Source organism: Brassica napus, chromosome C3, assembly GCF_020379485.1.
Source record: "Brassica napus cultivar Da-Ae chromosome C3, Da-Ae, whole genome shotgun sequence".
Lineage (NCBI taxonomy): Eukaryota > Viridiplantae > Streptophyta > Magnoliopsida > Brassicales > Brassicaceae > Brassica > Brassica napus.
The window spans coordinates 3,639,838-3,656,680 of record NC_063446.1 but is presented as its reverse complement, the minus strand read 5'-3'; the positions used below and the strand labels follow the sequence as shown (position 1 = coordinate 3,656,680).

At 39.6% G+C, this 16,843-nt stretch overlaps 1 protein-coding gene across 1 annotated transcript; it reads left to right on the top strand.

Moving 5' to 3' along the window:
- Nucleotides 1-12,383: 12,383 nt before the first annotated feature.
- On the top strand, nucleotides 12,384-13,592 carry LOC111203537. The gene is made up of 4 exons (XM_048752919.1): nucleotides 12,384-12,799; nucleotides 12,979-13,141; nucleotides 13,250-13,350; nucleotides 13,433-13,592. Exons 1-4 carry the CDS (start codon nucleotides 12,384-12,386, stop codon nucleotides 13,590-13,592), a joined length of 840 nt encoding a protein of 279 aa, XP_048608876.1.
- The last annotated feature ends 3,251 nt before the right edge of the window (nucleotides 13,593-16,843 follow it).

Sequence of the window (16,843 nt, the reverse complement as noted above, 5' to 3'; positions counted from 1 at the left end):
GTCTGGTCTTACCTTCTGGTGAGATTATTACAGATCCTCAGGCAATAAAAGTTGCAGCAGCTGATCACTTCGCCCGGTTCCTCTACACGAATGTGGTCTCTACTCACGGTGATATTGCAGAGACTCTCTTGAACTTGATCGAGTTCCGTTGTCCTGCTCACACTGCTGAGCTACTGGTTCACCCCATTTCTGAAGCTGAGATAAGAAATGTGCTCTTCTCCATGCCGGCAAACAAAGCGCCGGGACCGGACGGTTACCCTGTTGAATTCTATAAAGCTGCCTGGTCTGTAATCTTTCATTACTGCGGTACAATCTTTCTTTCTCTATGGTTTCCTTCCGAAAGGAGTGAATGCCACGATCTTAACCCTCATACCGAAGATCCAAGGAGCAGAAACTATGAAAGATTTTAGGCCCATATCTTGCTGTAACATCCTCTACAAGGTTGTATCCAAGGTCTTGGCCAATCGTCTGAGCCAACTTTTCCCATGTCCCTATTTCTTTAGAGACAATCTCCTATGGGCCTCTAAAATCTCCTATACCCTTATTGCTTTAATGAAACATGTAAACCCGATTTTGTCATTTTATTATTTTTGAAAAATTAATATTTTTTTTTAAAAAAATTTTAATTTCAAATTTCAAAATTTCATAATTTCAAAATTTCAAATTTCAGATACTATATTATACCGTATAGTTTTCCTTAGTTATACTAAGTTGTACTTCGTTATACTGGATAATACTGATGTTTAGTTCTACTGAATTATACTGGTTATACAAGTTATACTGATTATACCGAGTTATACTGAGTGTAGTTATACCGAGTTCTACTGAGTCATATTGAGTATTACTAAATGTAGTTATACCGAGTTCTATGTAGTTATGCTGGTTATAACTGTTATAATGCGTACTACTGAGTTATACCAAGTTTTACTGGTTATACTAGTAATACCGAGTAATATTGAATTCTACTTATGAGTTAGTTATATTGAATTCGACTAAGTTCTACTGGTTATACTTTGTAGTACTAAGTACTATTGAGTTAGTTATACTAAGTTCAATTGAGTCAATAATACTTAGTTATATTGGATCCATATCTGAAGATGAAATGAATAAAAACACAAACCGTACAAGAATCTTTCAAATATAAAACATGAGAATCCTAAAATATATTTAAAAGAAACCCAGAACATGAAGAACCCTAAAAAACCTAAAATAAAATTGTAGATCTAGGATTGTAGATCCATAACCAAAAATATGAGGTAGAGTCGCCACACTACAAGAAAACAGCAAGGATTCTGAGGGAAAAAATCGTCGGAATTTCGTCGGAATATCGTTATTCCGACGACATACCGACGAAACAAGTCGTCGGAAATAATTCCTCGGAATTTCTTCTTTCCTCGGAAATCCCTCGGAATTTTCCGACGGAATTCCGAGGAAACAAACTTTCGAGGAAATTCCGAGGATCACTAGTTTGTCGGAAATGTCCTCGGAATATACCGAGGGAGAACTTCGTCGGGATATTTCCTCGGACGTTCATCGATCGATGCGTTTTTGGACATATATACCTCGATCGATAGGAATATACCGACGGACATATTCCTCGGAATATTCCGAGGGAAATGTCCCTCAGTATATACCGAGGGAACAGTTCCTCGGTATATTCCGAGGAACAGGTCCCTCGGAATATACCGAACGTTTTTTTGTAAACAGATCGATCGATGGATTTATGTCCAAAAACGCATCGATCGATCGCGTTAAAAATATAATTAATTTCTTCGGAATGTAAAAAATATTAATTTTTTTAAAAAAATAAAATTTCTGAAATTTAAATTCGAAAATATGAAATTAAAATTAAAATTGAAATCATATTAATTAATATTCAAAGTTTCACAAATAAAAATAAAACATTCCGAGTTTTTGGAAAAAAAAAAAAACTACGGGTCTGGCACGTCCGGGAACACCTCGTTCGGGTACATCCTCTGCATCATCTCCATCATTTGCTGGTTCAGCCTCCTCTGTGCCTCATAGCCCGCCTGTTGAGCCGCCATCTGGGTCTCCAACAAAGATATACGATCATCTTTGTCCTTCAACAGAGCCGTAAGTACTTCTGGATCAACAAAGGGCGGTGGTGCAGAAGAAGGAGGAACCGACCGGGTGCGACGACCCAAACCGACCAAACGTCCCTTCTTCTTTGGAACCGACTGAATAGAAAATAGCCAAATTTACAAATTTAAACCAAAAATAAATGAATTGAACTTTAAAAAAAAGAACTTACGGATTCAACGATTTCGTTGATTCGAAACCGGGACAAGTTGGTTGAAGCCGTCGAAGCGTCATCCTCGGTTTGAAGCTGAGACACTTCGTCTACCACCTGAGTTTGGACCAGGTCGACCACGTCCCTCACAAGACCGTCATCAATCTGGCCGGTCTTCTTGTTGGTATACGCCCTCCTCATTAGGGCGAGATCATCAACCGGCTCGCCATCATTTTCTTCCACCTTGAAAAAAAACATAAATTAAAGAAACATTAGAAATTAGAAGAAATGCACAATAAATTAAAATTCTGAAACTCAAATAATTGAAGAAAACACGTTTGAACTTACCATGCGATCTCCCAGAGTGGCAATAGATTGAGCACCCAAGTTATGCTTGTAGATGCCCTTCCCTTTACGGTCGCTCCTGCGGTTGGTGGAGTTGGTGGAAGAAGTTTCTTTCGTCTCTTCCTTATCCCAATGCGCACACAACTCCTTCCAGACCGTGTCGTTCATCGACTTTGGGACCTTTTAATAAAAAAAAAAATAGTTTATTAAATTTAAAAATAGTTTAATAAATTAAAAAATTGTTTAATAAATTAAATCGAACCTTATTGATTTCCCACTTCTTCTTCCACTCGTGGATCTGCTTCCCATAGTTGTCCATAACTTTATGGACGAAGTGGTGATAGATAAAGAGCGTCTCATCGGAATTCCAGTTGAACTCTTGCTGAAAAAAAAACACAATTAGTAGAAAATTTATATTAAAGATTAAAAATATAAGTAAAAAATTAGAATACTTACCGCAAACTGACGAAACCACAGAACCTGCTTGTCGGTAGGGAAGTGAGTGAAAGTCGGATGTCCCCTGTCGAGGGCCGAGTACATCATACGGTTGATCCATGCACTGATCCCGTTCCCGGATCGGTTGAACCTAATAAAAAGAACAAACGGTTAATAATGAATCCAAATTTAAAGAAAAAAAATGTTTAATTACCATGTTTGACTCTGTCCATGTGGATACGGAGTGAGATACGGAAGATGGTCACGACCGGGCTGTTGAACCAACTCCGCAACACTCATCACTCCCGGAGGACCCGGAGGAGGAGGAGCGGATGCAGCAGCGGGAGCGAGAGGAGCAGGAGCGGGTGCAGCAGAGGGAGATGTCTGGTTGGAGCTGTGGGGCGAAGGGGAATCCTGAAAATGGCTGGAATCCCGAGACTGGCTCCCCGTACCACCACGACCACGACGCTGTCGAGGCCGGATCTGATCATCATGAGACCTGTAAATTAAAAAAAATATATTTAATAAATACAGAAATATATAAATTTTTTTTTTTTTTAAAAGTCTCAAATAATTTAATCACAAAAAAAGACTTATAGATATTAAAAATATTTAATAAATATATAAAAATAGTTCTAATAAAAAAAATAGTTTTGATAAATAAAAAATAGTTCAATAATATAAAAAAAATAGTTTTAATAATATATATATATTAAAAATATTTTTAAATCCCAAATAATAGTTTTTAATCACAAAAAAAGTTGTATAGATATTAAAAAATGTTTTGTAAAATCCGAAAAATCGAATTTATATACAAAAAAGATTTTGTAAAACCCAAAAAATCGAATTTATATAGAAAAATCGTTTTGTAAAATACAAAAATCGATTTTATATACTAAAATCGATTTTATAAATACAAAAAAATAAAAAAATTATTAAAAAATTATAAATCAATTCAACAAAACAAATTATTCAACCAAATCACAATTCTAAACCTATTATACAACAAAAAATCACAGTCCTAACCAATTACCTTAACAAAAATCTATCAAAACTCCACAAAAACCTAACAAATAGAACCTAAGAGAGTGAGATAGGGTCCTTACATGATTTGTGTAAGAAAAGGGGGAGATCGCCGGAGATATCGTCGGATTTCAGGGGGAAATCGCCGGAGAAAAAAGAGAGGAGTCGCGCAGAGGAAGAAGAGAGAAATGGGGAAGAAGAAGTGGCTCGTGGTTATAAAACCTAGGGTCCGACGGATATTTTCCGTCGGAATTCCGTCGGAATTCTAATTTCAATTTTCGCGAAATATTTGCCCGGTAAAATGAAAATATATGCCGAGGAAATTCCGACGGATAGTAAAGTATCCGTCGGAATTTCCTCGGAATATTCCGAGGAAATACCGAGGAACTAGTGTTTGGGGTTTCAAAACATCAATTTTTTTTGGGGTTTTTCATTTCTTATACAATTGTAATGTATACCATTGAGGATTCTTTGTATAGATTAGCATAAACTATGAAATAACAAATTTCAAAACTAATTGAAAGTATTCCCTATACCGTTCATTAAAACGTATAAGTGTTTCTCTTATGTTGTGGGATTTCGTTCATACAATCGGAAAAGTGTTAATTAAGGGGTAAGGAACAAATTTTAGACTTCATAATTAACGTAAGACACTTAATAAGGGTTATATAGGTGTTATTCAAACCGCAAAACGTTGTTTTCGGTTTAAAACCCCTATTTCCTCGGAATTTCCTCAGACTATTCCGAGGGAATCCGAGGAAACCCTTTTCTTCCTCGTAATTCCGTCGGAATATTCCGAGAAATTTCCGAGGAACTAGTGTTTGGGGTTTCAATCTTGTACGTTTTTTTATAAACGAATCGATCGATGAGTTTTTTGTACAAAACACATCGATCGATCACCAGATGGACGAAAGCCGTAAGAATGTGATCGATCGATTAGATTATACCATCGATCGATCGAACAAAATCTCAAAGGTTCCTCGGAATTCCCTCGGAATATTCCGAGGAAATTCCGAGGAACTAGTGTTTGGGGATTCAATCTTGTACGTTTTTTTCTAAACGGATCGATCGATGCGTTTTTGTACAAAAACGCATCGATCGATCACCAGATGGACGAAAGCCGTAAGAATGTGATCGATCGATTAGATTATAAAATCGATCGATCGAACAAAATCTCAGACCTTCCTCGGAATATCCTCGGAAAATCTTGTACGTTTTGTTATAAACGGATCGATCGATGGGTTTATATAAAAAAACGCATCGATCGATCACCAGATGGACGAAAGCCGGTAGAATGTGATCGATCGATTGGATTATACCATCGATCGATCGAACAAAATCTGAAGCCTTCCTCGGAATATCCTCGGAAAATCTTGTATGTTTTGTTATAAACGGATCGATCGATGCGTTTATGTAAAAAAACGCATCGATCGATGCGTGTGCGAACAGAATTATAAGGCAAAACCCAAACTTTTTGGATCTAAACCTCAGAACTCTCATCTCCTCCGATTTCCCCTATAATTCGACCCCCCCTTTTTCTCTCTCTATAATCATCCGATTTGAACAATTTTGGGCTCTATTCCCCTTGATTTTTTGAGCTCTACCTGATTCCTACACTCGTTTTCACCCTAAGACAGGTATACTCCGCGAATCTCCACATTCTCAAATCGTGTTCTTGAGCAATTTTTTGGGTTTTTTGAATTTCTTATTTCCGTGTTGATTCCTTGATCAAATATGTATGAAACAGATGTTTAAACATGAAATAGAACACAATTGTCTGTGATCAACGAGTTTGGAACAGGATTTGAGATGATTTAGGGATTGAGAATTTTTTTCAATTTGGTTTTTTTTTGTAGAGAATGAACCGCCCGAAAACATCAGCAAAGAAGAACACACAAGAAGAGGGTTTGTCTCAGCGAGAGAAGCAAAGGCCAAAGAAGTGGGATAAGTCTGATAGCACCCACTACAACAACATGAAGAAGGTAGCCGTTCCGGCTACACAACTAGCATGTCCTGAGACGATGACAATATTGGGAATCAAATCAGACATTGAAGGGCTGTTCCAGAACATGGGTCTAGGCCAACTATGCAACCTCAACGAACCCACTTATCCGGAGTTGGTACGCCAGTTCATAGCATCCGCATACGTCAGCCATCCCGATGATAGCCATCAGGAAGGTTTTCTGGCATTCGTAGTGCAGAAAAAATACTTTGAGGTATCTTTCACAGACCTCTGCGGATTATTTGGATTGAGTGCAGGGGAGAGGACATCTGGTCTTTATTGGACTTCAGAGCTGTTGAACTTCTGGGAAACGATTGGCACAGGGGTTTATAGATCTTCTCAGGCAAAGGAGTCACTTATCCGGAGCCCAGTACTGAGATATGCCACACGCCTCATTGGCTCATTGCTATACGGGACAACCACAGCCGCATCAGTCACGCAATGGGAGTTGTGCCTCCTGTACCAAGGTGTGAGGCATTTGCTACCGGCATTTGGAAACTCTACATTCCCACCTGCTACTGCCTTCAACATGGGAGCGGTGCTGGCCGCAAACTTAGCAGGATACAAGGGGAAAGTAACCAAATCCAAGAGCCGTGCATGTGGATTTGGTGCAGTGATTACTCGGATCCTTACACATGTGGGTGTAGACTGCGAGAACCATCAGGTAGCACTGGACAGATCGAACAACATTGCTTGGAACTACCTGGATGTCAAAAATCTAGTAAGTAAGGAGTTCATAGCTGGTCCCCACTCGAGGATCCATCGGGATGGTCCTTACGTCTACGTATTCCAGGACCGAGCGAAGAAAACACTCTACTGCCACCTGCCTCAGATCGGCCTGACTGCTCTACTTTCAGAGGCTGCAGTTGAGTTCCTACCCCCTGCTACCGCACTAGTAGACAAGCCATCCTTCTTCACGCCAAAATATCAGACCAAAGGCAAGGCCGTGGATGATGAAGAAGGAGAAGATGAGGCTGCACAAGCCATTCCAGATGATTCACAACCCCATCAGCTACTCCCATCAGACTCCAGCCAGTACAAGCTGCAAGAGCTTCCACCGAACGCCACTTCGCGCCAGCAACAACATTGGAGAGATCAGAGCATAAAGACAAACAACGACATGCTACACAAGATCTGGGCTGCCATTTCACGTATCAGGCCGTGTCGTTGCCAAAAGGATGATGTAGTTCATCGGGACAACTCTCCATCCAGCTCTGGTTCGGGTTCGAGTGGTACACACAGGGTAAGAAAGAGGTCTAAGAGAGCCAAAGATGCAGGAACATCTAGAACAGGAGACGAGGAGTAGGAGCTATGTTTTTTTTTCGGTTAATTTTGAACTTAGTTTTGAACTTAGTTTTTTATTTTATGATTTTTCTTAATTATGAGTTCTTATATCTTTTACATGGTTTCTTCGTTTTATTTGGTTGTGTTTTGAGTAGTTTTTAATTCGTATTCAGCTTTGCCTTGCTAGATAAACCAAATAACTAATATCCGAGGAAAGAGGTTATATCAAGTGTTCCTCGGAATTTCCTCGGTATTTCTTTAAAAAAAAAAAATCAATGGTATTCTGTTTCCGAGTCATCATCACTAGATGAATCTGAATCTGGATCTTGGTGAAACTCTCCAATCACTGGTTCATCCTCTACGTGAACGACGGCTTCCTCTCCGAAGTCGGTTAAATCGACTACAAGGCCAACTCCAGCTAAATCTTCTGCTGCACTTAAGTTGCCGGATGTGCTTGGTTGTAGTGGGTCTTCCAGCTCAGAACTTCCCTGAACTCGGCCTCTCGGGTTGAGTCTTGTAACAGTAACCCATGGATCATCTCTGTTCCTTACCCGGGGGTACTTGATATAACAAACCTGTAACATTTAGAAAAATTATAAATTAATACACATGATGATGAATCATTCTGAATAATTAACATTTAATTACCTGATCGGCCTGAGAAGCAAGAATGAAAGGATCATAATATTGCAGCTTTCGCCTCGAATTTACTGATGTAACACCAAATGCATCTGTTCTCACACCTCGATCTGGAGTGTTGTCGTGCCAATCACAATAGAAAACAGTACAGCGCAATCCAACCATGCCCAAATACTTGATTTCCAAAATCTCATGTATGTGTCCGTAGTATACATCATCTCCTGATGCAGAACAAACGCCAGCATCATAAGTCGTACTCGAACGTCTCCTCTTCTGAGTTGTGAATGCATATCCTCGAGTACAAAATCTCGGATATGACTTCACAACAAAGTTTGGTCCAACGACCATCTCGCGTATCCAATCGTCAAATGTTTCACCTCTGGCCAAACCAGCAGACACCTATTAATAGCACATATATATGTTATATCAATAAATGTGAATTAGTATAAATATGTGATAAATGATATTTTAATTTGTTTAAAGCACTCACATAAGTAAACATCCATCTAGCAAAATCTCTCTGCTTCATTTCTTCTAGTTCGTCCTCTGTGGCGTATCTATATTCGAACCGCTTTTCTGCCATGAAAATCCTGTACATATGATGACAATAATGTAATTAATTAAGATTTAAATTTCAACTTGTTAAAATAAAAATTTGTAAGCTAATTTATTTACCTCTCATATTGAAGAACGTCTTCGCAGTTGGTGAGCAAATATGTTTGCAAATGACTGCGCTCCTGCTCAGTAAGTCGACGGTCCTTTGGTTTTCCGCTAAGTCGCCCAACGTCTGTGAAAATGTCTGGAACCGTAACATGATATGTTGCCCGTTCGCCTCTATCATCATGCCGAGCAGGTCTTCTGTTTTTGGTCTGAACTTCTGCTGGAAAGTAGTACTCGGCAAAGTTTGAAGTTTCTTCATTGATCATCTGTGCGACTATAGAACCTTCCACCCTACTTAAATTTTTCACCATCTTCTTCAAATGGAACATATACCGCTCATACAGATACATCCATCTATACTGCACAGGACCACCAAGTTCCAATTCTCTTGCCAGGTGAATAACAAGATGCTCCATAACATCAAAAAATGAAGGAGGAAATATCTTCTCAAGGTTGCACTGAATCACGGCTATGTTAGTCTTCAAATTTTCAATACCTTCAAGAGTCACTGATCTCGTGCATAAATCGCGGAAGAAACCACTTATCCCTGCAATTGCTTCATGAACATTTCGTGGTAATAGTTCCTTGAAGGCAAACGGAAGGAGGCGCTGCATCATTACATGGCAATCGTGGCTTTTCAAGCCAGTAAACTTTCCTTCCTTTCTGTCGATACAGTTACGCAAATTAGATGCGTAACCGTCTGGAAATTCCACATCGTTTGAAATCCAATCAAAGAACGCATCTTTTCCCTCTGCATCAAGTCGGTATATGGGAAAAGGAGCCCTACCATTCTCATCAACATGAAGTTCTGAACGAGCGCATATATCGACTAAATCCAGTCTTGACTTCAAATTATCCTTTGTTTTACCTTGAACATTAAGGATCGTGTTCATGAGATTGTCAAAAAAGTTCTTCTCAATATGCATGACATCTAAATTATGCCTTAGCAGATGATCCTCCCAGTATGGCAAATCCCAGAAAATACTTTTTTTGTGCCAGTTATGTAGTTCTCCAACAGCATCTACCGGAAAACGCTCATGTCCACCGACGTCTGGCGTCCTTTCTGCACCAAAATCTCTTAGTTGTATCTTCAAATCTTTCCCACAAATTTTCGGAGGTGGACTGTCAAACACCCTCTTGTTCTTCGTAAACAAATTCCTACTCCTACGATATGGATGATCAGGTGGTAGGAATCTCCTGTGACAGTCAAACCAACACGTTTTCCTTCCGTGTTTTAGTTGGAAAGCATCAGTGTTATCTTGACAATATGGACATGATAGCCTTCCATGCGTTGTCCATCCAGACAACATACCATATGCTGGAAAATCACTTATTGTCCACATTAGTACTGCCCGCATTTGAAAGTTTTCTTTACACGAAACATCGTATGTTTCAGCACCTTGAGCCCATAGTTGTTGCAACTCATATATTAGTGGCTGAAGAAACACATCAAGTGATCTCTTAGGATGCTCTGGTCCGGGAACGAGAATCGAGAGAAACAAAAACTCTCGTCGCAAGCACAAGTTTGGGGGTAGGTTGTATGGTGTAAGAATGACGGGCCATAGAGAATACTGTCTTCCACTCTTGCCAAACGGACTGAAACCATCAGTACATAATCCAAGGTAGACATTTCTTCTCTCATACGCAAAGTCGGGATACTTTGATTGGAAATGCTTCCACGCTTTTGCATCTGAAGGATGTCTGATCTCACCATCTGTTGAGTGCTCCGCATGCCATCTCATTGGTTGCGCTGTGCGTTCAGACAGATACAACCTCTGCAACCTTTCCGTCAAAGGCAAATACCACATCCTTTTATATGGCACTGGAACTCTTCCACTCGTATCTTTATAACGAGGCTTCCCACAAAATTTGCATGTAACCCGCTGTTCATCCGCCCTCCAATAAATCATGCAGTTGTCGCTGCATACATCTATTACCTGATACGATAAACCAAGACCAGCTACGAGTTTCTGAACCTCGTAGTATGAACCAGGAGCTACATTATCCTCGGGTAGAATACCTTTTACAAAATCAGCAATCGCATCCACACAGTCTTCAGCCAAATTATAATCTGTTTTAATGCCCATCAATCTTGTAGCAGATGATAAAGCTGAATGACCATCTCTGCAACCTTCGTACAATGGTTGCTTTCCAGCATCCAACATATCATAAAATCTCCTAGCTTGTGCATTGGGTAAATCTTCCCCTCTAAAATGATCATTTACCATCTGCTCAGTACCTACACCATAATCTACATCCGTTCTAATTGGTTCTTCTAATCTAACCGCTGGCTGAGGTTCGCTAGTACTACCATGTTCATAATCAGTTTCCCCATGATGATACCAAATTTTGTAACTTCGTGTAAACCCACTCAAATATAGATGAGTCCAAACATCTCACTCTTTAATAACCTTTCTATTTTTACAATTAGAGCAAGGACATCTTAACTTACCTGTTTTTGCTTCCGGTTGTCGGTGAACTAACCCCATGAATTCGGTTATACCTCGTTGGTATTCTTCCGTAAGCAATCTCGTGTTCGGATCCAAATGAGGTCGATCGATCCAAGAACGAAAATAATTTGAAGAAGACATATTTTTTATGAATCAAATTCGTGTGTAAATAGAGTAAGAGGGAGGATGAAGATATGGAGTGAATGAAGAGGAAGAGGAGTGCTTGTATTTATAGGCTAAATCCTGCCGACAAACCGAGGAAATTCCGACGGATTTCCGACCCCAACGGCTAGTCCGTCGGAATTTCCTCGGAATTATGTAAAATCCTCAAACGGCTCTCCAACGGCTATAATATTTCCTCGGAATTCATCGGTTTTTTCCGAGGAAAATATATTTCCTCGGAATTTCCTCGGAATATTCCGACGGATTGATATTTCCTCGGAATTCCGTCGGTATATTCCGAGAAAATTCCAAGGAAACCAAATTTTTTGTTTCCTCGGAATTTCCTCGGGATATTCCGAGGATTTCATTTTCCGTCGGAATGTCCGTCAGAATATCGCTGTTTTCTTGTAGTGCCACCTTCTCTTTTCCGTTTTTGCCACCTTGTTTGTTATCACATCACTGCGAGCTACCGTAGATATGTTTTCTTTTTTTGGTTTCCAGATATAGTTTTAGGGTTAAAAAAAGAAATTAATCATTTGATTTAATAGAGAAGAAGATAGAAGAATAAACAAGAAGAACGAAGAAAAAGAAAAACCGCAAAGAAGTAGAGAAGAAAAGAAATTACAGAGAGGATGAGAAGAAGAAAAAATCACAGAGGAAGAGAGAAAAAAAGAAGTCAGCCATCGTAGAGAGGAAGAGAAAGAAAGAAAAAAAAGAATAAGTAAACAGAAAATGAATCACAAATATTTAGGGATAGTTTTAGAGGGTAAAAAGGTAATTAACTTAATTTTCGCATTAAAAATAATTCAAAACAATAATGATTTTAGACGAGGTCCTGTGGAGATTGTCATATGAGATAAAGGGGTATGAGAGGAGATGATTCCAATCGTCTGAAGGTCTTACTTCCGAAGCTAATAGAACCGAACCAGTGTGCTTTTGTGAAAGGGCGAGTCTTGTTGGAGAATGTACTTCTGGCCACTGAACTGGTCAAGAATTACACTCGATTGGAGCTCGTAGTGTACTGAAACTGGACATATCAAAAGCCTTTGACACGGTCCAATAGTCTTTTATTGAGGACACGCTTCGAGTGATGCATATACTAGAGCAATTTATTCACTAGATACATGTCTGCATGTCCACTGCTGCTTTTTCCATATCAGTACTCAATGGTGAACTAGAGGGATTCTTCCCTAGTGCGAGGGGTCTGAGACAAGGCTGCACCCTATCTCCGTATCTATTTGTTATCGCCATTAATGTACTCTCTCTGGCGCTAAACAAATCTTCTGCAGCAGGTAATATCGGTTACCACCCAACTTGCGCTCAAATCAATCTTATTCAGTTGAGCTTCGCAGACAATATCATGGTATTCACTGATGGTGAGCCTAGCTCCTTACAAGGCATATTCTCTGTCCTAAACGAGTTTGAGAGCTGGTCAGGTCTTGCTATAAGCCCAGCCAAGTCGGCCATTTACATGGGAGGAACAGTTCACCAATGCTTCCTTGATGAGGTGAGCCGACTAAACCTCCCAATTGATACTCTTCCGATACGGTATCTGGGTCTCCCCTCACGACCAAGTACATGACACGGGATGACTATGAACCTCTTATAGATCGTATCCGATCTAAATTTATTTCCTGGATGAGCCGAGCCCTCTCCTATGCTGCGCGACTGCAGCTCATAAATTCGGTGATTGTAAGTATTACGAACTTTTGGAGCTCTGTTTTTAGGTTACCGAAGCGTTGTCTTGAAACGATCGAGAGCATGTGTAGTGCTTTTCTCTGGTCTGGCACGCCAAACTCTAGCGGGGAAGCCAAAGTGGCATGGGACGAAGTCTGTATGCCTAAGGAAGAGCCGGGTTTGGGAATTCGACGGCTGGTTGATTCATCTAAAGTATTTGCCCTGAGTCTGATTTGGAGCCTTATCACAAATTCAGGATCCCTTTGGGTAGCTTGGACTCGAACAAACCTATTACATAATCAATGTTTCTGGGATGTAAAGGACACTCAAGCAGGCTGTTGGATATGGCGTAAACTTTTTAAACTCCGCCATCAAGCAGCTATGTTCCTCAAGTTTGAAATTGGTAACGGAAAGGATACTCTGTTTTGGTTTGATAATTGGCTGAATATGGGGAAACTATGACACTGAAGGTGACTCGGGTACCATGTTGCTGGGTATAAACAGATATGCCACAGTCGCCGACGTGGCCTCGTCTGGGCAATGGAACATCAGAAGATGTCGCAGCTATCACCTACGGGCGATGATAGCTGCCATCAACTCTGTCCCACCCCAGGTAGGGGGCGCAGGCGGTGATCGTGTGCTTTGGAAACATGGAGAGGATTGATTACGCGTTTAAGCACACACCAATTAACCTAATGTGCCAACAATACCACAATCGAATGGTATGTCATTGTAGCATTTTAGGATCGAATCCACAGAGAACTAGAGACTTATAACACCAAGAATACACAAACCTTCATAATCTAAGCAAACAAGAAGATAGATGATTTGTAACAAACTAATATCCTAGAAATATAAACAAGGTGATCTCAAATCCAATCAAGAAATAAGTGCAAGAATTCAATCAAATACTAAGGATGGATCCATGGTAAGGATAATTGATATAAAATGATCAAGGTTCAATCTAAAGGTGGCAACATTCAATCAATCTATCAACCTTAGGCTTAGACACAATCCTAAACAAACTCTATCTTTAGATGGATGTTCATTCACTAAGATAACTCAAGCATCAAATCTCTTTGGTTGAATATTATCTAAGCAATCATTAAAATCAAGTCTATTAGCCATTTTAACACCTTTAACAACAAATCTCTTTGGTAAAGAGTGTTAAAAGCTTAGGAAAGTTGGTTCAGACATTTCATCAAACACCTTTCGGGTATGAAATGTCTAGAGCTCAATTTTAGAGAGGCCAACTCTAAAATAGCATTAAGATCACTCAACAAGCAAGAAATAAGAAGGATCTACAATAAAACACCCTAAATCTACACTTAATCACCCTAATCTACCTTAACCCATGAATCCAAGGAGTGTCTACTCTCTAATCTCCATGAGAAACCTCAAACCCATGATGGATTCAAGGCTCATCATGTTTATGAGAAGGAGAAACAAGATATAATATGAAGAACTTCCTTAGATTATGATATAAAGATTCAAGCTTTTTACAAAGGAGGCAATGTTCTTGAGAGAAAAATGAGATTCTCCCCTCAGATTAGGTCTTAAAGGTGTTTATAGATGTCTAAAACTCGAACCGGGTCAACCCGACAAGCCTGGGTTTGACCCGAAAAACAAATGTTTTTCTCCATAGTGACCAGAAAAGGTCGCTACCAGAGGTCACTACGCCTATAGCGACTTGTCGTGCCCGCTACGTGTGGCCGCTAGGATACTTAAGAGATTTTTCGAAGTCTTGAACGCATAGCGACCTCATGAGGTCGCTACGGCTGGCCGCTACAGAAGGCGCTTGCGCTGTAGCGACTTACCATGCCCGCTACGTGTGGCCGCTAGGATACATAAGAGATTTTTCGAAGTCTTGAACGCATAGCGACCTCGTGAGGTCGCTACGGCTGGCCGCTGTAGAAGGCGCCTCAACTCTAACGGTCTCAATATCCCGCTACACACTCCCGCTACGGTACTTAGGCGCCTCAGCTCTATCTTATGTAGCGACCAGATTTTGCCGCTACGCCTGGCCGCTAGGAGCCTTCAACGACTCATTTTCATTCTTTTGGCATCAAAACACTCCTTGGAACACATAGTTCATCATGAAACTCACTCCAGCACCTGATAAGGACTAATGCATGAAAATGCAACCTAAACATGCGTCAATGCTATTCCGAAAGACCAATATGCACAAGAAAAGATAATTAAAACAATGTAAATATGCAAGATATCAACTCCCCCAAACTTGTTCTTACTTGTCCTCAAGTAAACATTCAAGATTAATTAAAGAGGTGGGAATTGAAAATGGAAACACATAACCGAAAGAGACACTTTCTAGCCTTCAACCTAACATCCTAAAAGAAACATAGCAAATAGCATGAGCAACTCTTTAGTGCGCTCTAGTTTCTCAAGGCCTATTAAGACTCTTTTATCTCTACACAAGGCTCATTGTCATCCAACCAACAAGTTCCTTAGCCAACTCTCACATTCATTCACACACACACAAGGTGAATTCTTGCAAATGGATATTTGATCTCAGTCATTTGGTTTGGTGAGAAAGAGTGGTCTAGTGTGAAGAAAAATGGGTTTCAATTGACATCATTTATAGTGGCTCACACTCAAGAATATGAGCAAGATCATTATGCAAAATTTATCTAAGAAAAGGAGCAATTCATGCATACAATGCTTGTTCTCATCATTCTTTCCTTTTCTTAAGTAGCTTTAAGTTCTACTTTTCTTTTCTTTCTTTCCTTTGATTTAACTAACTAGGGACTTGTTTTTTCTTTTTGAATTTAAACTTTTAGACTTTGCTTTTTTTTTTCTTTTCCCCCACTCAACTATTGTTTCTTTGATTCTTTTTTTTTTTTTTTTTTTTTTTTTTTGGGAGTGGGTTCTATTGATACCTTAGAGCTTTTCCTTTCTAACTTTCTTTGTCCCTAGGGGTTTCTTACCTTAAACATTCTTTTTGGTTCATCTCTTTCGCTCAATCTCTCTCATTCCCAAGATCAAAAGAATTTAAGCTTACAAACCCAAAAACCATCCTACAGGCTAGCTCACATGAGGTCATAATGCTAGCCAAAGATTATAACAACCCATTGTCGCTCCTAATACTCTCAAGATTTTGCACATGACATGCTATCAATAAAAGGCCTCACTCAAGCAAATTAATGTTGGCTTCAAAGAATGGTGAGGGTTAATGGGTATGGAGTGCCATTTGGGTTAACAAAGATTGGTACAGTGAGAGAAAGATAACCCAAATGTGTATAATATCCATGATCAAGTATGCAAATGCCCATATGCAAGAGAGATTAAGTTCATTAAACCTTAGTTCATTTGGAGTTGGTTTCAAAAACAATGTCAATCATCAAGCAAGCAACATGTTTCAAGAATAGTTTTCAAGGCTCGAAGCTTACAAGCTTTTCCAAGAGATGCTTAAGCTACTTGATATGTTTAGCTAGGATGCCAAATTGAGTTCTAGACATGTGCTCTTTACAAGGTTTCTCCCAATGCACAAATGCAATCTAAAAGCTTTTAGACTCAATCCTAAAGATGCAAATGGATCAAAATATGAATCTAAATGCTTGTTTTGGTGTTTTTTCGAATTTTTTTTTTATGCAAATAAATATTCACAATGCAATGCATGAGACCAATGACAATAAGACAAAACAAAACACAATGTGATATAGTAGACTCTCCCCCAAACTTACTTCACAGAGTCTCTTGTGTGGGAGTAAGCTCAAAGAAGAGATCTAAGGGAAAGAGATAAACATGATAACTAAATATTTACAAGGCTGAAGTGACACTTACTTGGAGTATTTGGCTGAATTGGGTGGTAGATGACCCTTGGCCTCAGATTTGTTTCACCAATAAACATGGGCTGAAGCGGAGAAGTGAAGGTTGGTATCTAGACTTACCCTGAAG